Below are 24,966 nucleotides of genomic sequence, written 5' to 3'. Positions count from 1 at the left end.
GCCTCATTCATTCTTTAGGGATCCGGATTTTTGGAATGAACCTACTATTTTAATTCCTGGGTCTCCCGCCAGGAGTACTTTGTTGTACTATCCCCAATCTGACCCCAAAAGTATTATAAAGATGTTAACTTTCAAAGCCTCACGACATTAAAAACAGAATTCTCCCTTGGATCTACCAGTCCTAGAGGCATCCCAGAGGGGTTGGGCTGAGCCACAGGACCCCAAAGGAATAGAAGCATGAAGAAGGCCAGTTTAAGAGGCAGGGTGAACCAGATTAAGCCATTGTAGGCCAGCCTGGGCAACAGAGCAACAGTCTATCTTAAAAATAAAACCAATAAACAGAACCAAAACTTACCAGTTAGGTTCAAGGATTCAGTAAATTAATATGTGGAGTATTTACGGCAGCAACAGTCATTCCCCCGTTGGTTTTGAGGGTTATGGGGTAAATACGGGTCCCTGCAATCTTGTGGAACAGTCAGTAACCTCTCTAGCAACAGCTGAAAAAGGAGATATACTGGAAACCCTCCCCACCCCCAAAAAGACCACTGCTGCGTTTCCTGAAGTCTGTCTTTCCCCAAAAGGAGACACAGGAGGGAGACACAAAACTTAATTTAATAGAAATTTTGTTTGTAGTTCTTACATTCTCAGTGTGAGCCAATCTGGGACCCACTGCCCCACCCAGAAGTGGCCCAGTCCTGGGGGCAGGGGAGAAAGGGCGGGGTGAAATGAGAAGAGCCCCTTTCTTCCTCAGTGCTGGGGGGTTGGAGACACCACCCCCTTCTCCTGCCCCCCTCTGGGCTCCAGGAAGGAGAGCAGATGAAATTTCAGGCCTGCAGCTTCTCCACACCACTGCCCCCCAGGTTGGAGGGGAGCTAAGAGATATGGTGAGAGAAGGGGACAGAGGCAAGAAAAGATGTTGATCAAGAAAGATGAGAACCAGGGGTGAGGGCTGAAGGAGAATCAAAGATAAAACACCAGTTAAAAAAAAAAAAAAAAAAGGCGGGGGGTGGGGGGGAACAGTGGAGGAGGGGACAAAACCAAAATCCACCCCAAATCCGAACCAGCCTGGAAAAAAATGAAAGTTCTCGAGTCTCACAGAGACATTATTTGGCGCGGCCAGCTCTGCGGCAGGAGCGCTCAGGCCTCAGTCCAGCCCTGGAGGCAGGCCTCTCTACAGCTCATCCTTGGCCTGGCCGGGGACATCTTCCTCCTCATCTTCCTCCTTGTCCTCCTCATCCTCCTCATCCTCATCTTTGTCCTCATCGTCCTCCTTGTCTTCTGCCTCCTCCTCCTCTTTGCGCTTCTTGTCTTCTTCCTCCTCCTTAAGCCTCTGCTCCTCGTCCTGTTTGTCCTTCATTTGTTTCTCTGCTGCCTGCAGGCAGAGCACACACCTCAGGGCCTTGCACCCTGCCTTCCCTGCCCGCCCCCCACATCAGGACCAGGACTCACCTTTGTCACGCCCCACGTCTCATTGCCAAACTCCTCGGCGTATGCCTCATCGTTGGTGATAAGGAAGTTGTCAAAGATGGTGCCAGACTTGACCTGGAGAATGAATGGGAAGGATGGTCAGAGGTGACACCCGATAGCCCTTCCTTTGGACAGGGTTTCCACCTGTGTTCCTATAACCACTATACCCTGCTGCCTGCATCTGCAGAGAAGACAAGGAACGCTGCTGACATTGCAGTTAAAAAGATGGAGAGTCCGGGCACGGTGGCTCACACCTGTAATCCTCACCCAGAGGCCAAGGCGGGTGGATCACAAGGTCAGGAGATCGAGACCATCCTGGCTAACACGGTGAAACCCCGTCTCGGCCGGGCGCGGTGGCTCAAGCCTGTAATCCCAGCACTTTGGGAGGCCGAGACGGGCGGATCACGAGGTCAGGAGATCGAGACCATCCTGGTTAACACGGTGAAACCCCGTCTCTACTAAAAAATACAAAAAATTAGCCGGGCGCGGTGGTGGGCGCCTGTAGTCCCAGCTACTCGGGAGGCTGAGGCAGGAGAATGGCGTGAACCCGGGAGGCGGAGCTTGCAGCGAGCTGAGATCCGGCCACTGCACTCCAGCCCGGGCGACAGAGCGAGACTCTGTCTCAAAAAAAAAAAAAAAAAAAAAAAGAAACCCCGTCTCTACTAAAAATACAAAAAATTAGCCGGGCGTGGTGGTGGGCGCCTGTAGTCCCAGCTACTTGGGAGGCTGAGGGAGGAGAATGGCGTGAACCCAGGAGGCGGAGTTTGCAGTGAGCGGAGATCGGGCAACTGCACTCCAGCCTGGGCGACAGAGAGAGACTCCATCTCAAACAAAGATGGAGAGATGGCCAGGCACAGGCTCACGCCTGTAATCCCAGCACTTTGGGAGGCCATGGTGAGCAGATCACTTGAGGCCAGGAGTTCAAGACCAACCTGGGCAACATAGTGAAACCCTGTCTCCACTAAAAAAAAAAAGCCCGGTGTCTGTGGTGGCACATGCCTGGTATGCCTGTAATCCCAGCTACTCAGGAGGCTGAGGCAGGAGAATCGCTTGAACCTGGGAGGCGGAGGTTGTGGTGAGTCAAGATTGCATCATTGCACTCCAGCCTGGGCAACAAGAGTGAAATTCCATCTCAAAAAAAAAAAAAAAAAAACACAAACAACGCAGCGCTGTGGCACATGCCTGTAATTCCAGCTGTTCGAGAGGCTGAGGCCTGAGAATCACTTGAACCTGGAAGGCAGAGACTGCAGTAAGCCGAGATCAAGCCACTGCACTCCAACCTGGGTGACAGAGCAAGACTCTGTCTTTATATTTAAAAAAAAAAAAAAAAAAAAAAAAAAAAAGGATGGAGCGACTCAGGTGTTGTACTGCCCGGGTTCAAACCCCAGCTTTGTGGTTTCCTGTCCCCATGACCTTGGGCTACTGACTTCAGTTCTCTGCACCTGTTTCTTCTGTTTCTCACTCTCTTATATTCAGGTATTTTTCAGGTACCTACTAAATGCCAAGAAATGTCTTGGGCACAGAAGGTATTTCAGTGACCAAAAAAGACAAAAATTCAGTCCCAGCTTTTTTTGAAACAGGGTCTCACTCTGTCACCCAGGCTGGAGTGCAGTGACATGATCATGGCTCACTGCAGCCTCAATGCCCCAGGTTCAAGTATCATCCTCCTTCCTTGGTAGCTTGGACTACAGGTATGCAGGACATCTGGCTAATTTTTAAAGTTTTTGTAGAGGCTAGGCACAGTGGCTCAACCCGTGTAATCCCAGCACTTTGGGAGGCCGAGGCGGGCAGATCACCTGAGGCCAGGAGTTCGAGACCAATCTTGGCAACATGGTGAAGCCCTGTCTCTACCAAAAAAAAAAAAAAAAAAAAAAAAAAAGGCTGGGTACGGTGGTTCATGCCTGTAATCCCAGCACTTTGGGAGGCTGAGGCCGGTGGATTATGAGGTCAGGAGATTGAGACCATCCTGGCTAACATGGTGAACCCACGTCTCTACTAAAAAAAAAAAAAAAAAAAATCGGCCGGGCGCGGTGGCTCAAGCCTGTAATCCCAGCACTTTGGGAGGCCGAGACGGGCGGATCACGAGGGCAGGAGATTGAGACCATCCTGGCTAACACGGTGAAACCCCGTCTCTACTAAAAAAAAAATACAAAAAAACTAGCCGGGCGTGGTGGCGGCACCTGTAGTCCCAGCTACTCGGGAGGCTGAGTCAGGAGAATGGCGGGAACCTGGGGGGCGGAGCTTGCAGTGAGCTGAGATCCGGCCACTGCACTCCAGCCCGGGCGACAGAGCCAGACTCCGTCTCAAAAAAAAAAAAAAAAAAAAAAAAAAAAAAAAAAAAAAAAAAAAAAAAAAATCAGCCAGGCGTGGTGGCAGGCGCCTGTAGTCCCAGCTACTCGGGAGGCTGAGACAGGAGAATGCCGTAAACCTGGGAGGCGGAGCTTGCAGTGAGCTGAGATCGCACCACTGCACTCCAGCCTGGGCGACAGAGGAAGACTCGGTCTCAAAAACAAAAAACAAACAAATTAGCCTGGCATCCATAGTGGCACATGCCTGTAATCCCAGTTACTGGGGAGGCTGAGGCAGGAGAATCGCTTGAACCCAGGAGGCGAAGGTTGCAGTGAGCTGAGATCGTGCCATTGCACTCGAGCCTCAGCAACAAGAGTGAAACTGCGTCTCAAAAAAAAAAAAAAAAAAAAAGGCCGGGCGCGGTGGCTCAAGCCTGTAATCCCAGCACTTTGGGAGGCCGAGACGGGTGGATCACGAGGTCAGGAGATCGAGACCATCCTGGCTAACACAGTGAAACCCCGTCTCTACTAAAAAATACAAAAAAACTAGCCGGGCGAGGTGGCGGGCACCTGTAGTCCCAGCTACTCGGGAGGCTGAGGCAGGAGAATGGCCTGAACCCGGGAGGCGGAGCTTGCAGTGAGCTGAGATCCGGCCACTGCACTCCAGCAAGGCGGACAGAGTGAGACTCCGTCTCAAAAAAAAAAAAAAAAAAAAAAAAAAAAAATTTGTAGAGATAGGGTCTCCTCACTACATTGCCAAGCAAGGTTGTCTAACTCTTGGCCTCAAGCAATCTTCCTGCCTCAGTCTCCCAAAGTACTGTGATTATAAGGGTGAGCCACTGTGCCCAGCCCCAGCTAACTAAGTGGGTTACCTGACCACCTTCTAGTTCTTTGGGGGTATTTAAAGAAGTTGATTTGCATAAAAGTACTTGGGGAAGTACTTAGTTCACAAGAAGTACAATCTCAAAAGCATTGCTGTGAGGACTCCACAGGGACAGACCAGGAAGTACTGTTTACAAAAAGTATCATTTTTGAGTCAGACCCGCCTGGGGTGCGATCGTATCCTGTCACTTTCCCCTTGGGTGATCTTATGCACTTGAGGTACCCCAGGGATCCTCCTTTTTCCTCCAAGTCTCACCTGCCAGAGGTCCAGGCCCAGCACACCAAAGTTATCATAGGCATAGATACTGGGATCAGGAGAGTACTCGGGATTGTCAATTTCTGGGTGGATCCAAGTGCCCTTGTAATCTGGGTTGTCGATCTGCCGGGGCTTCCACTCACCCTGCAGAAGGAAGAAGGGAACTAGAGGGTGAGTAAGGTTGGTGCACTCCCCACTGTGAGCCCCAGCCCTGCTCAGAGCCCCAAACTCACCTTGTACTCAGGGTTCTGAATCACTGGGGGTTCCCACTCTCCATCCATCTCTTCATCCCAGTCCTCGGGTTTCTTAGCATCGGGGTCAGGGATATGCTCGGGCTTGTCCCAGTCCTGGAGGATAGATGAAGAGGTCAGAGTTGGCCCAAATGTCCTCACACCCTCCAATGTGGAGAGCAGAGCCCCCACCCAAACACCAACCTCAGGCTTGGAGTCTGTGGGATCATCGATCTTGGCCCGCTCATCCCAGTCTTCAGGTTTTGAAGCATCAGGATCCTTTATCTTCTTGGGTGGCAGGAAGTCCCAATCGTCTTCCAAGGAGCCCGACTCCACCTGGCTGTTGTCAATCTTCACCTCATAAGTGTTGTCTGGCCGCACAATCAGTGTGTACAGGTGTGTAAACTCATCATCCTGAAGAAGGAAGAAGGTGAGCAGCCCCCCCTCAATCAGGCTGACCTCTGAACCTCCCCATGACACCCATTTGCCACCACCCCCAGGCACACCTTGCAACGGATGTCCTTGTTGATCAGCACGTTTTTGCCCTTGTAGTTGAAGATGACGTGAACCTTCTTGGTGCCGGGGCCACAGATATCAGGACCTAGGTGTGAAGCAGATCCAGTTAAAAGTCAGAGACTACCCACCATTTCGAGTTCCTCACCCCTCTTTACAAAAGGAAGACCTGGTTCCTAAACTCGGGTCTGTCAAGGCTGAAAAGAGAAACTCAGACCCTGATTCTGTCCTGAATGGGTTGTGGGTGAAGCCTTAAGTTTAAATTAAAAAAAAAAAATCAGTGCTCTAGAACTCAACATCCTCATTTGTAAGATTGGGAAATAACTATATACAATGACACAAATTAATTAACAGCCTAGATCTGCGATCATAACGCAATAAATTGTTGCTGTGACTTAATTCTTTTAGCACCCCTTCCAAAGACAATCATAACTATTAAGAAAGTCAATGGGGTCTGGGTCTCCCTCCAACTAATGGGACAGAGGTCAGCACCAGGAAGCAGCCCCTCACCAAACATGATGTTGTATTCTGAGTCTCCGTGCATGTCCGTCTGGTCCAAACTATTAGGAAACAGCTTCACATAACCGCCCCCACAGTCGATGTTCTGCTCATGTTTCACCGTGAACTGCACCACCAGCGTCTGGCCTTTGTTGCTGAAAGGCTCGAAACTGGCCGACAGAGCATAAAAGCGTGCATCCTGGCTTGTCTGCAAACCTGAGACGGGACGGTAGTGTGGTCACCGTTGGGTCCTGACCCGCGAGGACCCTCGATTTAGACGATACAGACGACTCCCCCACTTCCTCCACCTGCCCTGCTCCTAGGGGACTGTCCCGGCTGTGTATGTGCGGACAAGGACTTCTGCCAGGAAGTCCTCGCGGATCTGAGCACCCACTCCTAAGCTCTTACCTTTATCTTTCTCCTCGTCACCGTAGAACTTGCCGGAACTGAGGACGAATTTGCCAAAATCTGACTTGTGTTTGGATTCGATCCAGCGGGAAGTCCACCCGTCTAAGTGGGGGGTTAGAGAGTTAGGTCAGCGCGGCTCTGCTAATCCCCCCCACACCAAGCATCTGCGGAGAACCACAAGCTGCTGGGGACAGGGAAGGAGATCCCCGACTCTCCCCACCCCAACCTCTAGTTGACACGTCGGGTGCCTTCAGCGATCCTCGGGCGAACCCTAACTCCCGCCGCGGGAGGCCGCTACGCCTTCCGCACTCCCCAGGGACGCAGAAGAGGGATCGCCCGCAGCTCCAGTCGCCGGGGACCACTGTGTTGGCCCTCTAAGCGGTAATTACGGGCGACGACGCAGATCCGGGATGGGGGGCCGGCCGCGTCGTCGGGACGGCCTCGAGGTGGGACCAGGCGTTACCTCCGTCCAGAAACTGCTCCTTGAAGTAGACGGCGGGCTCGGCGGCGGCCAAGCCGAGGAGGCCGAGCAGCAGCGGCACGGATAGCAGCATGGCGGGCCGAGGGGGCGGCGGCGCGCGGGCCCTTTAAAACGACCCTCCGGCGGCGGCTCTGCAGTACGGACGGACGCCGCCGCCCGCCTTGCATTTTTATACCCACCCGCCTCTCAAACCAACCTGACCCAGCCCTTGGGCCCGCCCCTGACACTTTATCATTGGCCTGCGCCCACGGCCGTCTCTTTCCATTGGACCTTCGTCGGTTCACTAGGTTAGGCTGCGCCTCGGAACGCTGGGTTCCCAGATGGCCGATTTCTATTGGCCTCACCACTGACCAATGATGGTCGACCACGCGTTGTGGGGGACGCCCACTGGTGGGGTGGGGGCCGCGAGCCCCTCAGGCCAGGTCATGTGACCAGACCTGAACCTAAGACCGCCCTTACCCGTGCGCGTCGTTCCCCATCTGGGCGTTTAAAGAACCCGCGGGAGCGCAGGTGTTTCCACGCGGGATCGGGACCCCGCCTCAGCTTCTCTTCCTCCCGTTCCCTCTAGGTGGAGGGGCTGGGCAAGGCTTTCCTAGCCAGTTCTTATCTTGCATTTGGGAACCAGCACCCCACTGCTGCTCCCCAACCCCCGCCCAGGATAGGAGAGAGCTCATGGGTTGGGGCCCTGGGGCTACGCTGCACCCCGGTGCTACAGCCACGCGGGCCAGTGGGAAGAATGCCAGCCCTCTCCTCATTCTGCCCCTAGGGCCCTGGCAGCCTATCAGACTGCTGCTGTGTGACTGGGGCAAGTCACTTAACCTCTCTGAAGTGACAGACGTTCCTGAGCAGACAGAGGGGGTGACCCTGGCCAGGTGCTACCCAGCAGAAATGCTGTTAACGTTTTTAAAGCTGGCCTGGGACAAGAGGGGAGGAAGACTTAACGATGTGACTGTGACTCCTGGGGTGGGGATAGGGTTATTACCCAGGTTGCAGCAGCCCCTTTACTCTCGTCTCAACCGGTAAATGAAGGAGGTCGCTGTCTGTGGTCTCCCACAAACGGCCTGGCTTTTGCAATTAAACGGCTATAGGCGAGAGGGCAGGGGGTTCCGTTTGGGGAGGGAAAAAAGACACAGATGGTAGCGAAGATAAGGTGCTAGGGAGATGGGCAGGACCCCCCCCACCCCACCCCAGTCTGGAGTCTTCTGAAGCCAGAGGCACGTGACTGGCACCAGTACCCTGTCCCCACGCTGTAGAAAGGAGAGCTGGGGGTTTTCCAAACTCTGGGCAAATAAGCCCTGGACCTGGGAACACGGGAGTGGACTGTGGAAGGAGGGAATGAGGGGGATCCAGGAAAGAGGGTGAGGAGGGGGTGCTTCCTGGCTAATGGTTGTGACTCAGAAAAGGGAGGAAGGAAAAAATGAAAAGGAAAACAAAGTGGAGTGGGGAATGACTTGGCAAGGGTCTTTGGTTAAGAAAAGAAAAAGAAATGGTGGCCGGGCGCGGTGGCTCACGCCTGTAAACCCAGCACTTGGGGAGGCCGAGGCAGGCGGATCATTTGAGGTCATGAGTTCGAGAGCAGCCTGGCCAACAAGGCGAAAACTCGTCTCCACTAAAAAAAAAAAAAAAATTAGCTGGGCGTGGTGGTGGGTGCCTGTAATCCCAGTACTCAGGAGGCTGAGGTGGGAGAATCACTTGAAACCTGGGAGCCAGAGATTGCAGTGAGCCGAGATCACACCACTCCAGGCCACCAGCCCAGGTGATAGAGCAAGACTCCATCTCGAAAAAAAAGAAGGGGGAGAATGAATTGGGAAGTTGGGGTTCTACCCCTTCCTCTAGGTAGTATTCAGTATTGCCTAGTCTGGTCCCCTCAATGAGGATCCCGAGGACCATCCCAGGCCTCTGGCTGACCCTTCCTCCTGTTCCTGTGTCAGGCACCTGTGGGCTTGGCACTTCCTACCTGAGATTAGACACTGCCTGTTTTGTTCACTTTGCATCCTCCAGTGTCACCTGCAGCATCTGGCACAGAACAGGATTAAAAACTACTTGCTGCATGACAGAAGAGAGGAAGGAAGGACTTGTAGAAATTAACTAAAAACAGGCTGGGCACAGTGACTCATGCCTATAATCCCAACAGTTTGGCAGGCCAAGATGGGAGGATCACTTGAGGCCAGGAGTTCAAGACCAGCCTGGGCAACATAGCAGGATGCCGTCTTTACTAAAAAAAATTTTTTTTTTTTTTTTGAGACAGAATCTTGCTCTGTCACCTAGACTGGAGTGCAGTGGCGTGATCTCGATCTCGGCTCACTACAAGCTCCGCCTCCCGGGTTCACACCATTCTCCTGCCTCAGCCTCCTGAGTAGTTGGGACTACAGACACCTGCCACCAGGCCCAGCTAATTTTGCTTTTGTATTTTTAGTAGAGACAGGGTTTCACCATGTTAGCCAGGATGGTCTCGATCTCCTGACCTCGTGATCCACCCGCCTCAGCCTCCCAAAGTGCTGGGATTACAGGCGTGAGCCACCGCACCCAGCGAAAAAAAGTTTTTTAAATTGCCAGGTATGGTGGCGCCCGCCTGTGTTCCCAGCTACTCAGAAGGCTGAGGCAGGAGGATCACTTGAGACCAGGAGGTTGACGCTGCCGTGAGCGGTGTTCTTGCCACTGCACACTCTAACCTGGGTGACAGAGCAAGACCCTGTCTCAAAAATAAATAAAAATAGGCTGGACACGGTAGTTCACACTTGTAATCCTAGCACATTGGGAAACTGAGGCAGGCAGATTGTTTTAGCCCAGCAGTTCAAGACCAGCCTGGGCAACATGGTGGAACCTTGTTCTTACAAAAAAAATATATACACATTATATATATATGTCAAATATATGAGATACATAAATTGTATATGAGATATGATATGTATGTCACATATATCATATATCATGTATTATGATATATATAACAATTAACTTGACTATATTTATATATAGTTATATATATAGTTATATATATATACACACACACCTGGCACATATATATGTAACTGGCATATATATACACACATATATATATGAAAAAAAATTAGCCTGGACTGGTGGCACACACCTGTAGTCCCAGCTACTTGGGAGGCTGAGGTGAGAGGATCACTTGAGCCCAGGAGGTGGAGGCTGCAGTCAGCCAAGATCATGCCACTGCACTACAGCCTGGGCAACAAAGTGAGACCCACTCTCTAAGTAAATAAATAAATAATCAACAAAAAATGGGAGGAGAGAAGGGACTTTGAGAAATGTATCCTGAATACAGAACCTCATATAGGGTCAGGACTGGGGGATATGAGTCATCCCATTTTGCAGACTCAAATAATAATTGTGATGTAAAAGGAATAAATGTGTTCTGCTTATAAGAGTGTTCGAACGTGGACCACACTCAATTTAGTAAGCAGTGTGAATATGTGTGGGCATTTAATTCTCACAATAACCTGGGCTCCAATCATCTCCATGTGGGCAAGAAACTGAGGCACAGAAAGATTAAGCCTTCTGGTTGAATGACATAAATGGCAGACCTAGAATTCTTTTTTTTTTTTTTTTTTTTTTTTGAGACAGAGCCTTGCTCTGTCACCCAGGCTGGAGTGCAGTGGGGCAATCTCCGCTCACTACAAGCTCCGCCTCCCAGGCTCAAGTGATTCTCCTGCCTCAGCTTCCTGAGTGGCTGGGATTACAGGCATCCCCACCGCACCTGGCTAATTTTTGTATTTTTAGAGGAGATGGGGTTTCGCCATCTTGGCCAAGCTGGTCTTGAACTCCTGACCCAGGTGATTCGTCCACCTCAGCCTCCCAAAGTGCTGGGATTACAGGCATGAGCCACTGCACCTGGCCTGCAGATCTAGGATTCCAATCTACCTGTGCTGACATAAATCACCACTGCCCACATGTGATTACTGACCATTTGAAACGTGGTTGGTCTGAACTGAGATGTGTTGTACGTATAAAATACACATCAGATTTTGAAGATTTAGTATGGAAAAAAAAGTGCTTTTTTTTTTTTTTGAGACGGAGTTTCGCCTTGTTGTCCAGGCTGGAGTGCAATGACATGATCTCAGCTCACTGCAACCTCTGCCTCCCAAGTTCAAGCGATTCTCCTACTTAAGCCTCCCAAGTAGCTGAGATTACAGGCATGCACCACCATGCCCTGCTAATTTTGTATTTTTAGTAGAGATAGGGTTTCTCCATGTTAGTCAGGCTGGTCTCGAACTCCCAACCTCAGGTGATCTGCCCGCCTCGGGCTCCCAAAATGCTGGGATTACAGGTGTGAGCCACCGCGCCCAGCCGAGTGCAAAATATTTTATTAGTCATCTTTTTTTTTTTCTTAAGAGTCAGGGTCTGGCTGGCTGGGCACGGTGGGTCATGCCTGTAATGCCAGCACTTTGGGAGACCGATGCAGGAGGATAACCTGAGCCTAGGAGTTTGAGACCAGCCTGGACAACATGGCAAAAACCCATCTTTACAAAAAAAAAAAAAAAAAAAAGACAAAAAAGAAAAAGCTGGGTGTAGTGACACGCACCTGTAGTTCCAGCTACTCAGGAGCCTAAGGTTGGAGGATCATTAGAGCCTGGGAAGTCAAAGCTGCAGTAAGCCATAATTGCGCCACTGCACTCCAGCATAGGTGACAGAGCAAGACCCTGTCTCAAAAAAGAAAGATGTTGGCCGGGCACGGTGGCTCAAGCCTGTAATCCCAGCACTTTGGGAGGCTGAGACGGGCGGATCACGAGGTCAGGAGATCGAGACCATCCTGGCTAACACGGTGAAACCCCGTCTCTACTAAAAAAATACAAAAAACTAGCCGGGCGAGGTGGCGGGCGCCTGTAGTCCCAGCTACTTGGGAGGCTGAGGCAGGAGAATGGCGTGAACCCGGGAGGCGGAGCTTGCAGTGAGCTGAGATCCGGCCACTGCATTCCAGCCCAGGCGACAGAGGGAGACTCCGTCTCAAAACAAAACAAAACAAAAAAACCCCAAAAAACCCAGAAAGATGTTTTGCACTATATTTCTATAGGACAGTGCTAATCTAGGCCATGCAGTATTTGCACCGACGTTGCTCTCAGCGCACAGGGGTGGGGGATCTGGAAGGTTTATAATTTATGGCTTAATTTCCACCAACTCTCTGTAGAACCTTGGGCAAGTCATACCACCTTCTGAGCCTCAGTTTTCTCATCTGTGTAATGCGGTTATATCAGTATCTACATCATAAAGTTTTGGGGAGAAATGAAATTCTACACGTGAAGTACTTAGTTCTGGGCTAAGTACTACCACATAGGAGGTAGTCCACACAGGTTAGGTGCCACCTTGACTTACTAGATGAATCCTTTTCCCCTCTATAAAAAGGGATGGTACCTACCCAGCCTTCCTTTGAAATTTTAAAAGTAGCTGAGATCGCCAAAATGACCATCTCTGGAGCCCACCACCCACCGCCTCTCGTAGGGCAAGAGAGAATACCAGAAGGGCAGAGATTTCTGTAACCCAGAGAGGGTTAAGTCCAAGGTCACACAGCCCGCTCGAAGTGAGGCTAGATAAAGCTCAAAACAGGGCGGTGCTTCTGACCTTGAGATAATCGATTTTCCTCTCTGGTCAACCAGACGCCACTGATGGAGCCAGGGTGGAGGTGCGAACTGAGTGCAGTGCACCTTCTGAGGCTCCGTCGCCACACTCAAGATGACGACACATTGAGCCCTGCTCTGCGGTTAGACACATTCAAGATGGCGATGCACAGCCCGGATTCCGGTTCCGGTGGCTCAGGCCCCGGCCAGGACACGCTGAGCACACTGGAAGCAGCCATGGCGGATGGTCCGGTGGCGGAACTGCTGCTCCGGCGGCTGGAGGCGTCCGATGGCGGCCTGGACAGCGCCGAGCTGGCGGCTGAGCTGGGCATGGAGCACCAAGCGGTGGTGGGCGCCGTGAAGAGCCTTCAGGCACTGGGCGAGGTGAGCCGGGCCCGTGATGCCGGGCCGCCTTGCCCTTGCACCTACGGTCCCCTTGCCAGGAGGGCTCTACGTCCAGACCAAATTCCCTCAGGCCTAGTTTGGGGTAGCTGTATATGTGTCCACCCCGGGATGCGCGGACGGGAAGTGGGACGAGTGAGGGCCCAGATGTTCCTCATGCAATAAACGTTTATTGAGGCGCGGTCAGCGTGGGTAGGGGGAACGATAATGGACGAGGAGGACGCGGTTGCTGCCCTCACGCAGGTTGCGACCTTATAGGAAGGTGCTTCAAGAACTAGAGTGATGGGGGGAACACAGGGGACCCAGCTGTGACAGCTGACCCAGGCTTGGGGGTCAGGGAGAGCGGCCTGGTGCAGGTGACGGCTGAGTCGGTTCTCTGTAGAGGAAAGTGATACCACTTTAGAGATCAGTGGCCGGGATTTTCGGGGATGGCAGGCGGCGAGGGAGACCAGCATAGCTGTAATTGCAAGGCCTCTTAGGTCTTTACCTCACGAGGGAACTGGGGAGCGATAGCAGGAGCTAGAGCCCGGTCAGATGAATGTGCTATCCACATCACCTTTGGGAATAACTGGCAGGGACAGGACAGGAGGTGAAGGGATGAAAGCAGAAGCTGGCACTTCCCCAAGCTGGATGGCATGATGTCTGGCTATGGGAAGGCAGCTTGGGGGAGGTGGGGAAGGCATGGGATTCAGGACAAGGCAGGGGGCACACCGATGAAGTCCAGCCTTCTGACTTGGGCAAGTAGACAGTGACAGAGTCACAGGAGGAGGATGCTGAGGGGCCCGTGGGCCACCCAGAAGGCTAGATCCATGAGGCCAGGATCTGGGCTGTTTATCCTTAGAGCTCACGTTCTGCGCCCCACTTTGGTCTCAGCTTGTTTGTCCAATTCATTCCATAATCCTGGCTGATGGCCATGTTATTCCCATTTTGCAGATGTGACAACTGATGGTCAGTAACATAATCAGTGTGAATAGAAGAGGCCGATGAACCCAGATTTGAAATTAGGGACTCAGGCTGCAGAGCCCATAGTCCTCAATGCAGAGGCAGCTGTGTTCTGTTGGATGACAGTGCTTTGATCAATATGATTTGACATTTGTATACGTCACAGAGAGTTAAATAATATAAGGAGGTAAGGTTAAATCTAATGACAGTAATAGCCATAAAAATAATTATAGCAGTTAGAATTTATGCCGGGTGCAGTGGCTGACGCCTGTAATCCCAGCACTTTGGGAGGCCGAGGCGGGTGGATCATGAGTTCAGGAGTTCAAGACCAGCCTGGCCAAGATGGTGAAACACCGTCTCTGCTAAAAATACAAAAAATTTAGCCAGGCGTGGTGGTGGGCGCCTGTAATCCCAGCTACTTGGGAGGCTGAGGCAGATAATTGTTTGAACCTGGGAGGTGGAGGTTGCAGTGAGCCAAGATTGCACCACTGCACTCCAGCCTGGGCGACAGAGCGAGACTCCATCTCAAAAAAAAAAAAAAATTTATGCAGCAGTTGTCACATGGTAGGCACTATATATTTTTTCTGAGCATTAATTTAGCTACTCCTTAAAATCATCTGAGGTAGAACCCATCACACCTTTCTCTTATGGATGAGAAGAGTTGCTCAGAGGTTAAGCAACTTTCCCGAGGTCACACAGGAAATGAAGGGCAGAGGTAGGATTAGAACGAAGTGGGAGCCAGGTCCTGTGCACTCTATTTATCCTTTTTGTCCTTTTCTTCGTGACTCTGGACCTGGAACCTCAGTTTTTGTTTGTAATGTGTACCTCCAGGGCCCTTGTCTGACATTCTGGGCACTGACATGTGAACATTTAAACATGGAGACAGGTTGGGCGTGGTGGCTCATGCCCGTAATGCCAGCACTTTGGGAGGCTGAGAAAGGAGAATCACTTGCGACTAGGAGTTTGAGACCAGCCTGGACAACATAACAACACCCTGTCTTTAAAAAGTAATTTAAAGGGGCCCGGCGCGGTGGCTCAAGCCTGTAATCCCAGCACTTTGGGAGGCCGAGATGGGCGGATCACGAGGTCAGAAGATGGAGACCATCCTGGCTAACACGGTGAAACCCCGTCTCTACTAAAAAATACAAAAAACTAGCCGGGCGAGGTGGTGGGCGCCTGTAGTCCCAGCTACTCGGGAGGCTGAGGCAGGAGAATGGCGTGAACCCGAGAGGCGGAGCTTGCAGTGAGCTGAGATCCAGCCACTGCACTCCAGCCTGGGCAACAGAGCAAGACTCCGTCTCAAAAAAAAAAAAAAAAAAAAGGTAATTTAAAGGGCTGGGTGCAATGGCTCACGCCTGTAATCCCAACACTTTGGGAGGCCAAGCTGGCCGATTACGAGGTCAGGAATTTGAGATCAGCCTGGCCAACATGGCAAAACCCCATCTCTACTGAAAATACAAAAATTAGCAGAGCATGGTGGCACACACCTGCAATCCCAGCTACTTGGGAGGCTGAGGCAGATAATTGTTTGAACCTGGGAGGCTGAGTTTGCAGTGAGCCGAGATCGCGTCACTGCATTCCAGCCTGGGCGACAAAGCGAGACTCCATCTCAAAAAAAAAAAAAAAAAACAAGAAGGGTAATTTAAAAATTAACCAGGTGTGGTGGCACGTGCCTGTAGTCCCAGCTACTCAGGAGGCTGAGGCGGAAGGATCACTTGAGTCCAGGAGTTCAAGGCTATAGTGAGCTATGATCACACAACTGTACCCCAGCCTAGTAACAGGGTTAGGCCCCCTCTCAGTGAAAACAAAAACAAAGAAAAAAATGTGAAGGTGAATCAGTTCACCTAATTTTTCACCTTAAAATCTGTCACAGGTTCAAAACTGACAGTAAGAATTTGTCCTCCGCCAGGTAACATCCTTAGTGGTATACTTTACCCAGGGAGGTGTAAACTACCATTATTATTACCCCTGTGTTACATAAGGGAAATGGAGACACAACAAGGTCTTTCCCTTGAGACCACTTGACTGTAAAGTTGCATAGCTGGGATATGAAGCCAGCTTCAAGGGCTATGCTTTGAACCTGGGACCCAGTGCTGCCGAAAGGGGGTGCCTGACTCTGAGCCTCACCCCTGCCTGGACCCCCCACCCCCCGCCATTTCTCTCTAGGTCATCGAGGCTGAACTTCGGTCCACCAAGCGCTGGGAGCTTACTGCGGAGGGTGAGGAGATTGCCCGGGAGGGCAGCCATGAGGCCCGTGTGTTTCGAAGCATCCCCCCGGAGGGCCTGGCCCAGAGCGAGCTTATGGTAGGAGCTGTGGGGTGAAAGGGGAGTGAGTGATGGGGTGAAGGTGGCCCTGGTGCCCCACTCACTGCAGCCTCTCTTTTCCAGCGACTGCCCAGTGGCAAAGTGGGCTTCAGCAAGGCCATGTCCAACAAGTGGATCCGGGTAGACAAGAGTGCAGCCGACGGGCCCCGGGTGTTCCGAGTGGTGCGTTCCTGCGGGCTGGCCAGGGGGCAGGTGGACAGGCACGTGGGCCCCTGGCCCTCACACCCCTTATCCCGGCAGGTGGACAGCATGGAGGACGAGGTGCAGCGACGGCTCCAACTGGTCCAGGGGGGACAGGCTGAGAAGCTGGGGGAGAAGGAGAGGAGCGAGCTGAGGAAGAGGAAGCTGTTGGCTGAAGTGTGAGTGGGTGCCCCCTGCAGGCTCAGGCCCCCACCACCTGCATGGCATGGTGGAGGCATGGTGGGAGGGAGACAGACACCTTGCCCACACCAGGCACAGGTGTGGCCAGTTTCCTCCCAGCTCGCTTAATGCCATAGTTGTCAAGCGTATGTGCCTCGGGGTCTTTGTCCATGAGGACCCTTCTGCTGAGAACTGTTTTCCCTCTGATCTTTAAAGTTGGCTCCTCATCAAGTCTCTCTCCTGCGTCCGCTTAAAGAGGCCACCCTGCCACCCCTCCTCTCCTCTTGAGTTCCATGAAGCCCATCACCCCTAGTCTTCATCTTTGGTGCTTGTTCATTTCTTTCACTGTCCTTAGTGTGGTCTAAAGTTTAATGAACACACGCTGGACAGGCTCCTGGAACCTAGATGGTCTAGGGGCTGTCCTCTCACAGAACAAATGTCCCCTTTGAGCAGACACAGAGTGGCAGAGAGAAGAGACTAGAGCTGGGATGCATAATTGAAGTACACAAGAGTGAAACTCCGTCTCAAAAAAGAAAAAGGGGCTGGGCGCTGTGGCTCAAGCCTGTAATCCCAGCACTTTGGGAGGCCGAGACGGGCGGATCACGAGGTCAGGAGATCAAGACCATTCTGGCTAACACGGTGAAACCCCATCTCTACTAAAAAATACAAAAAACTAGCCGGGCGAGGTGGTGGGCGCCTGTAGTCCCAGCTACTCGGGAGGCTGAGGCAGGAGAATGGCGTAAACCCAGGAGGTGGAGCTTGCAGTGAGCTGAGATCCGGCCACTGCACTCCAGCCTGGGCAACAGAGCGAGACTCCATCTCAAAAAAAAAAAAAAAAAGGAAAAGGAGAAAACCAAAAAAACTGCCCTCTTTCAGGGACTTGCGGGGAGACTTTCGCAGAACAGAGCCTGGCACGGAATAAATCTGCTAGACTTTCCCTAATTTCATCACTCAGTCGTGTACTTAGCACCTTGAACAGACTCTGGCACACATTAGGTTCTCAATAAGCGTTTTTTGAATGAATAAGTAAGTGCATACGGGAGACAGGACATGGCCACATAGGGGGATTTCAGGTAGTGATGAATGTCAGGATGGAAATAAAGCAGAGTGACTTGGTAGGTAGCGTGGGGATCCTCATCAGGCGGGAGATCAAGGAAGTCCTCTAAGAGGAGATAGCAGTGGCATCTCCTTTGTTCCCCTGGCCACAGGACCCTGAAGACCTACTGGGTGAGCAAAGGCAGTGCCTTTAGTACCAGCATCTCCAAGCAAGAGACAGAACTGAGCCCAGAGATGATCTCTAGGTAGGGGTCAACCCCAGGGTCAGGGCGGATGGGAGCTGGGGCAGGGGGCGGGGACGGGCAGCCCTTACCAGGCCCTTGCATCCTCCCCCAGTGGCTCTTGGCGGGACCGGCCCTTCAAGCCCTACAACTTCTTGGCCCACGGTGTCCTCCCCGACAGCGGTCACCTTCACCCCCTGCTCAAGGTCCGCTCCCAGTTCCGACAGATCTTCCTGGAGATGGGGTGAGCACAGGGCTGGGGGCAGGGCCTGGTGCTGCTGCTGGGTACAGGCAGGGCAGTCAGGCCGCGTCTCCCACCAGGTTCACCGAGATGCCGACCGATAACTTCATTGAGAGCTCCTTCTGGAACTTTGACGCCCTCTTCCAGCCCCAGCAGCACCCAGCCCGTGACCAGCATGATACCTTCTTCCTTCGAGGTGGGTCAGCCCCTAGGGCCTCCCTGAGACATGAGAGACACCAGGCGCCAGGGTAGAGCCTTTACAGGATGGGCATCCCATTTTATCAAATTAGGTCTAGAACTGGGCATGGTGGTGTGCACCTGTAGTGCAGCTATTTGGGAGGCCAAGGCAGGAGGATTGCTTGAGCCCAGGAGTTCAAATCCAGCTCAGGCAACCTAGGGAAGAGTCTACCTCTAAAAAAATTAATTAAAGTCCATCCTTGTTGAATGTGTCAAGCTCTGTTCTCATTATATCACCTCCAGTCTTTTTTTTTTTTGAGACAGGGTCTTACTCTGTCGCCCAAGCTGGAGTGCAGTGGCACGATCTTGGCTCACTGCAAATTGCCTCCCAGGTTCAAGCAATTCTCCTGCCTCAGCCTCCCGAGTAGCTGGGATTACAGGCTCGTACCACCATGCCCGGCTAATTTTTGTATTTTTAGTAGAGATGGAGTTTCGCCATGTTGGCCAGGCTGGTCTCAAGCTCCGGCCTGCCTCAGCCTCCCAAAGTGCTGGGATTACAAGCGTGAGCCACTGCACCTGGCTGTTTTTTTCGGACAGAGTCTCATTCTGTCGCTGAAGCTAGAGTGCAGTGGCACGATCTCAGCTCATTGCAATTTCCACCTCCCAGGTTCAAGCGATTCTCCTGCCTCAGCCTCCTGAGTAGCTGGGATTACAGGCACCCGCCACCATGCTCGGCTAATTTTTGTGTTTTTAGTAGAGACAGGGTTTCGCCATGTTGGCCAGGCTGGTCTTGAACTCTTGACCTCAAGTATTCCTCCTGCCTCGGCCTCCCAAAGTGCTAGGATTACAGGCATGAGCGACCACGCCTAGCTAAAAATTAGTGTATTTTTGTATTGTTTTGTCTTGTTCTATGTTGCCCAGGCTGGTCTCGAACTCCTGAGCTCAAACAGTCCTCTTGCCTCAGCCTCCCAAAGTGCTGGGATTACAGGTGTGAGCCCCCACACCCTGCCTGCCTGCACGTCTTCTTTGAGCATTCCAGGCTGTGCACACCTCAGGGCCTTTGCTGACATTCTGTCTTCAGCTGAGAGCTGTTTTCTCCCAGATCTTCAAGGCAGGCTGCAGCCTCAAACCTCTGCTCACGTGTCACCAGAGACAGGCCCCAGCCTAACACTCCCAGGCTCACCCCCAGTTCTACAGAAGCCCTTCACCCCTAGTGTTTATTCTTCTGTCACATTTCTTTCTTTCATTGCCCTTAGCACTGTCCGGAATGGAATGACTTCCCACAATGGGGTGGCCTTCCTGACCAAGAGGGCAGTTGAGGTCATTGGGTGCCGACTTACCTGGCCAGGAGGAGCAACATCATTCTTGTCATCATTGTCATAGCACCCAAAACTTACTAAGCACTCATCACATGCTAGCCACTATTCTAATCTTCCTGCCAACTACTGGAAGCACTACTATTACCCCTTTTTACAAAGAAGGAAACTTGGCCAGGCTCAGTGGGTATAATCCCACTGTTCGGGAGGCTAAGGGAGGAGGATTGCTTGAGCCCAGGAGTTTGAGATCAGCCTGAGCAACATAGAAAGACCCCATCTTACAAAAAAAATTAGCTGGGCATGGTGGTGCATGCCTGTAGTTGTAGCTACTCAGGAGGCTAAGGTGAAGGATTGCTTGAGCCTGGGAGTTTGAGGCTGCAGTGAGCTATGATTGCATCACTGCACTGCAGGCCAAGCAACAGAGCAAGACTCTATACCTTAAAAAAAAGAAAACAAAAGGCCGGGCGCAGTGGCATAATCCTAGCACTTTGGGAGGCCCAGGCAGGCAGATCACTTCAAGTCAGGAGTTTGAGACCAGCCTGGCCAACATGGTAAAACCCCATGTCTACCAAATATAAAAAATTAGCTGGGTGTGGTGGCACACTTCTGTAATCCCAGCTACTTGGGAGGCTGAGGCAGGAGAATTGCTTGAACCTGGGAGGAGGAGGTTGCAGTGAGCCGAGAGTGTGCCACTGCACTCCAGCCTGGGCAGTGGCGCAAGATTCCATGTTAGGGCCAGGCGTGGTGGCTCACGCCTGTAATCCTAGCACTTTGGGAGGCCGAGGCGGGCGGATCATAAGGTCAGGAGATCAAGACCATCCTGGCTAACATGATGAAACCCCGTCTCTACTATAAAAATACAAACAATTAGCCGGGTGTGGTGGTGGGCGCCTGTAGCCCTAGCTACTCAGGAGGCTGAGGCAGGAGAATGGCGTGAACCCGGGAGGTGGAGCAAGACTGCACCTCAAAATAAATAAATAAATGCATACATACATATGTACATAAATAAAGCCCAGGTGCAGTGGCTCTCGCCTATAATCCCAATACTCTGGAAGGCTGAGGCGGGTGGATCACCTGAGGTCAGCAGTTCGAGACCACCCTGACCAACATGGGGAAACCCCACCTCTACTAAAAATACAAAAGTTACCCAGGTGTGGTGGCGGGCACCTGTAATACCAGCTACTTGGGAGGTTGCAGTGAGCCAAGATTGAGCCATTGCACTTTAGCTGAGGTGATCGAACAAGACTCCGTCTCAAAAAAAAAAAAAAAAAAAAGAAAAAAATACACACAAATGAGAAAACTGAGGCACGAGAATCGCTTGAACCTGGGAGGCAGAGGTTGCAGTAAGCCCAGATTGCACCACTGCACTCCAGCCTGGGCAACAAAGTGAGACCCTGTCTGAAAAAAAAAAAAAGAAAGGGAAATGCTCGTTGACTGACCTGATGTTGCTCTGTCCTGCCCAGATCCAGCTGAGGCCCTGCAGCTCCCAATGGACTACGTCCAGCGGGTCAAGCGGACCCACTCTCAGGGCGGCTACGGCTCACAGGGGTGAGGCAGGACTCACCTGGTATGGAAGGGAAGGAAGCTGGGGACCCCTGGGCCATTGCATGGACTTCCCACCTTCCCTCCTGAAGGTACAAGTATACCTGGAAGCTGGATGAGGCCCGGAAAAACCTACTTCGTACCCACACCACATCAGCCAGCGCCCGTGCACTCTATCGCCTTGCCCAAAAGGTGCGGTTGGCCCAGGTGGGGGCCAGAGTGGGGAGAGGGTGCTGTCAAAGGGACCTTCTGACCCATACTTGGGCCTGGCTCGGTTGTCACCCCTAGAAGCCCTTCACGCCGGTCAAGTACTTCTCCATCGACCGCGTATTCCGGAATGAGACCCTGGACGCCACGCACCTGGCTGAGTTCCACCAGATCGAGGGTGTGGTGGCGGATCACGGCCTCACCCTGGGCCACCTCATGGGCGTTCTGCGGGAGTTCTTCACCAAGCTGGGTGAGCAGGGGGGCAGGGGTGGGCAGCGGTGGTGCGGCAGCAGGCGGGTGTGTTGATCACCAGCATTATCCTCCAAACCCCTGCTCTCCTGCCCGCCCCTACTCCCTGCAGGTATCACGCAACTCCGCTTCAAGCCAGCCTACAACCCATACACAGAGCCCAGCATGGAGGTGTTCAGCTACCACCAAGGTCAGGGTGGGCCCTCGTACTGGGGTGGGAGGGAGGTCTCAGGCTACCATGGTTCAGCCTGGGTCCCCCCACTGCCACACCTGTACCCCACCACCACACCTGTACCCCACCTCCCAAGCTCACCACCAGACTCAGAACCTGTACCAGCAGTGCCCAGAAACTCAACACGCGCTGCCCCTGTCTTCTCTGTCCTGCCCCTACAGGCCTGAAGAAGTGGGTGGAGGTCGGAAACTCGGGGGTCTTCCGTCCAGAGATGCTGCTGCCCATGGGGCTTCCCGAGAATGTGTCGGTCATTGCCTGGGGCCTCTCCCTGGAGCGGTAAGTGCCCAGGTGGAAACTCTGGGTGTCCAGCTGCCTCAAACAACTCTCCAGGCATAGGGGCCTGCGTGGTTTCAGCACCACCCATTCATTCATCCAATGGACAAAACTTTCATAGTAAGCACAAACTGAACACCTGGCCCCGTGCTGTGAACATGACAGCTCATGTCCCTGCCTTTGAACCTGGGGTCCCAGTGGAGCGAGAAGGATGATAACTAGCAAGACCAACAAGCATATCAGGCCAGGTGTGGTAGCTCCCAGTGCTGTGGGAGGCCAAGGCAGGAGGATTGTCTGAGCCAGGAGTTTGAGGTCAACCTGGGCAATAGAGCAAGTCTCCGTCTCTACAAAGAATAAAAACAGGCCAGGCGTGGTGGCACATGCATATAATCCCAGCACTGTGGGTGGCTGAGGCAGGTGTATACCTGAGGTCAGGAGTTTGAGGCCAGCCTGACCAACATGGCAAAACCTCGTCTCTAATAAAAATATAAAAATTAGCCAGGTGTGGTGGCAGGTGCCTGTAATCCCAGCTACTTGGGAGGCTGAGGCAGGAGAATTGTTTGAACCCAGGAGGCAGAGGCTGCAGTGAGCCAAGATCATGCCACTGCACTCTATTCTAGCCTGGGCAACAGAGTGTGACTCTATCTCCCGTCTCTACTAAAACTACAAAAATTAGCCGGGCACTGTTGCGTGTGTCTGTAGTCCTAGTCCTAGGTACTCATGAGGCCTAGGTATGAGAATCACTTGAACCTGGGAGGTGGAGGTTGCAGTGAGCTGAGATTGTGCTACCGCACTCCACCCTAGGTTATAGAGTGAGACTATGTCTCAAAAAACAAATGCACTCAGCAAATAAAGACACAAGTGTGTACCAGGGCAGTAAGTGGTATAGGGAGGGCTAAGGCAACTACGTGGTCAGTGAAGGCATCATGGAGGAAGAAGTGCCATCTTAGCAAAATCTGGAGGTAGATAAAGGGGTAAACTGTGAGAGTATCTGGGGAAGGGTGTTCTAGGTAGTGGTCACAGTTCAAAGGCCCAGAAGTGGGAATGTGCCTTTTGTATTAGGAGAAGCACGAGTAGGCTGGTGTGGCTGAAGGCAGAGGGTGAGAGGTGATAGAGCAGTTGGCGCAGGGCCCTATGGGTCATGGGGAGAACTTGAACTTTTCCTCTGAGGAAGATGGGAGCCATCCTAAGCCAAAGAATGCATGTGCTGACCTCATGGTAAACTCTGTTCCCTTTCTTACAAGCCCAACGATGATCAAATATGGCATCAACAACATCCGGGACCTGGTGGGCCACAAGGTAAACCTGCAGATGGTGTACGACAGTCCCCTGTGCCGCCTGGATGCTGAGCCGAGGCCCCCTCCCACACAGGAGGCTGCGTGACATGGGCCAGTCTAGGACAGCTCATCCTCCCTGAGTCCCTGCTGCTGCACTCCTTTGCATCCCTGGCCAGTGACCTTGTATTTATGAGGCCTCTGTGAGGCCAGCCCCCACCTTCCTCTTTCCCTCCTGTCCCAGAACCAGAATCCCAGGGACAGAGGACCAGGTAGCAGGTTCCTTCTGTTGTCCTGTGTGGTGTGTCCACTGTGAGGGTGGGCCTTGAGGAGACCTGTGGGCCACCTACTGTCTAATAAAGTGGGCAGTTGCCCCCATCTGGTGGCTTTCCTTAGGGGTGACATGTCTTGTTGGGTCCCCCTAGCTCAGTGTGCCACTTGATGGTCAAAAATCTGGGTACTGGACCAGGCACAGTGGCTCACTTCTGTAATCCCAGAACTTTTGGGAGACTGAGGTGGGTGGGTCACTTGAGGTCAGAAGTTCAGGAACAGCCTGGCCAAAGAGGTGAAACCACATCTCTACTAAAAATTAAAAAATTAGGCCAGGCATGGTGGCTCACGCCTGTAATCCCAACACTTCGGGAAGCCAAGGCAGGCAGATCACTTGAGGTCAGGCGTTCAAGACCAGCCTGGCCAACACAGTGAAAACCCATCTCTACTAAAAATACAAAAAAAAAATCAGCTGGGCATGGTGGCGAGCGCCTGTAGTTCCAGCTACTCTGGAGGCTGAAGCACGAGAATCACTTGAACCAAGAGGCAGAGGTTGCAGTGAGCCAAGATTGTGCCACTGCACTACAGCCTGGGTGACACAACAAGACTCTTGTTTCAAAAAAAAAAAAAACGCCGGGCGCGGTGGCTCAAGCCTGTAATCCCAGCACTTTGGGAGGCCGAGACGGGCGGATCACGAGGTCAGGAGATCGAGACCATTCTGGCTAACACGGTGAAACCCCGTCTCTACTAAAAATACAAAAACTTAGCCGGGCGAGGTGGCGGGCGCCTGTAGTCCCAGCTACTCGGGAGGCTGAGGCAGGAGAATGGTGTAAACCCGGGAGGCGGAGCTTGCAGTGAGCTGAGATCTGGCCACTGCACTCCAGCCTGGGTGACAGAGCGAGACTCCGTCTCAAAAAAAAAAAAAAAAAAATTAGGCATGGTGGCAGGCACCTGTAGTCCCAGCTACTTGGGAGGCTGAGGTGGGAGAATCGCTTGAACCCAGGAGGTGGAGGTTGTAGAGAGCCAAGATCACACCACTGCACTCCAGCATAGGCCAGAGAGAGACCTGTCCCCAAAAAACAAAAATTAGCTCAGCATGGTGGCTCATGCCTATAATCCCAGGTACTCCAGAGACAGGTAGATCAGTTTAGCCTGGGAGGTCGAGGCTGCAATGAGCCGTGATTACACCACTGCACTCCAGCCTGGGCAACAGAGTGAGACCCTGTCATTAAATAAATACATATTTATGTGTCTAAATAAACATAAGTACCCTGGAA

The 24,966-nt window shown here is 52.3% G+C and overlaps 2 protein-coding genes across 2 annotated transcripts; one reads left to right on the top strand and one right to left on the bottom strand.

The window, feature by feature from the left end:
* Positions 1-594: 594 nt before the first annotated feature.
* LOC105465060 (calreticulin) lies at positions 595-7,168 on the bottom strand. Its single transcript, XM_011713309.2, has 9 exons — positions 7,006-7,168; positions 6,543-6,644; positions 6,147-6,350; positions 5,630-5,724; positions 5,328-5,537; positions 5,127-5,240; positions 4,894-5,037; positions 1,450-1,542; positions 595-1,372 (listed from the first exon to the last, which is right to left on the bottom strand). The coding sequence occupies exons 1-9, from the start codon at positions 7,094-7,096 to the stop codon at positions 1,172-1,174; spliced, it is 1,254 nt and encodes a 417-aa protein (XP_011711611.1). The 5' UTR covers positions 7,097-7,168; the 3' UTR covers positions 595-1,171.
* Positions 7,169-12,800: 5,632 nt separating this feature from the next.
* Positions 12,801-23,810, top strand: LOC105465123 (phenylalanyl-tRNA synthetase subunit alpha). The gene is made up of 13 exons (XM_011713408.2): positions 12,801-12,986; positions 16,113-16,250; positions 16,335-16,433; positions 16,512-16,630; positions 17,840-17,932; positions 18,024-18,152; positions 18,230-18,345; positions 21,106-21,190; positions 21,277-21,376; positions 21,473-21,641; positions 21,753-21,830; positions 22,034-22,148; positions 23,390-23,810. Exons 1-13 carry the CDS (start codon positions 12,840-12,842, stop codon positions 23,526-23,528), a joined length of 1,527 nt encoding a protein of 508 aa, XP_011711710.1. The 5' UTR covers positions 12,801-12,839; the 3' UTR covers positions 23,529-23,810.
* The last annotated feature ends 1,156 nt before the right edge of the window (positions 23,811-24,966 follow it).

Source organism: Macaca nemestrina, chromosome 20 (genome assembly GCF_043159975.1).
Source record: "Macaca nemestrina isolate mMacNem1 chromosome 20, mMacNem.hap1, whole genome shotgun sequence".
In the NCBI taxonomy this organism is placed as follows: domain Eukaryota; kingdom Metazoa; phylum Chordata; class Mammalia; order Primates; family Cercopithecidae; genus Macaca; species Macaca nemestrina.
The sequence above is the reverse complement of the archived record's forward strand: the minus strand, read 5'-3'. Positions and strand labels throughout refer to the sequence as shown.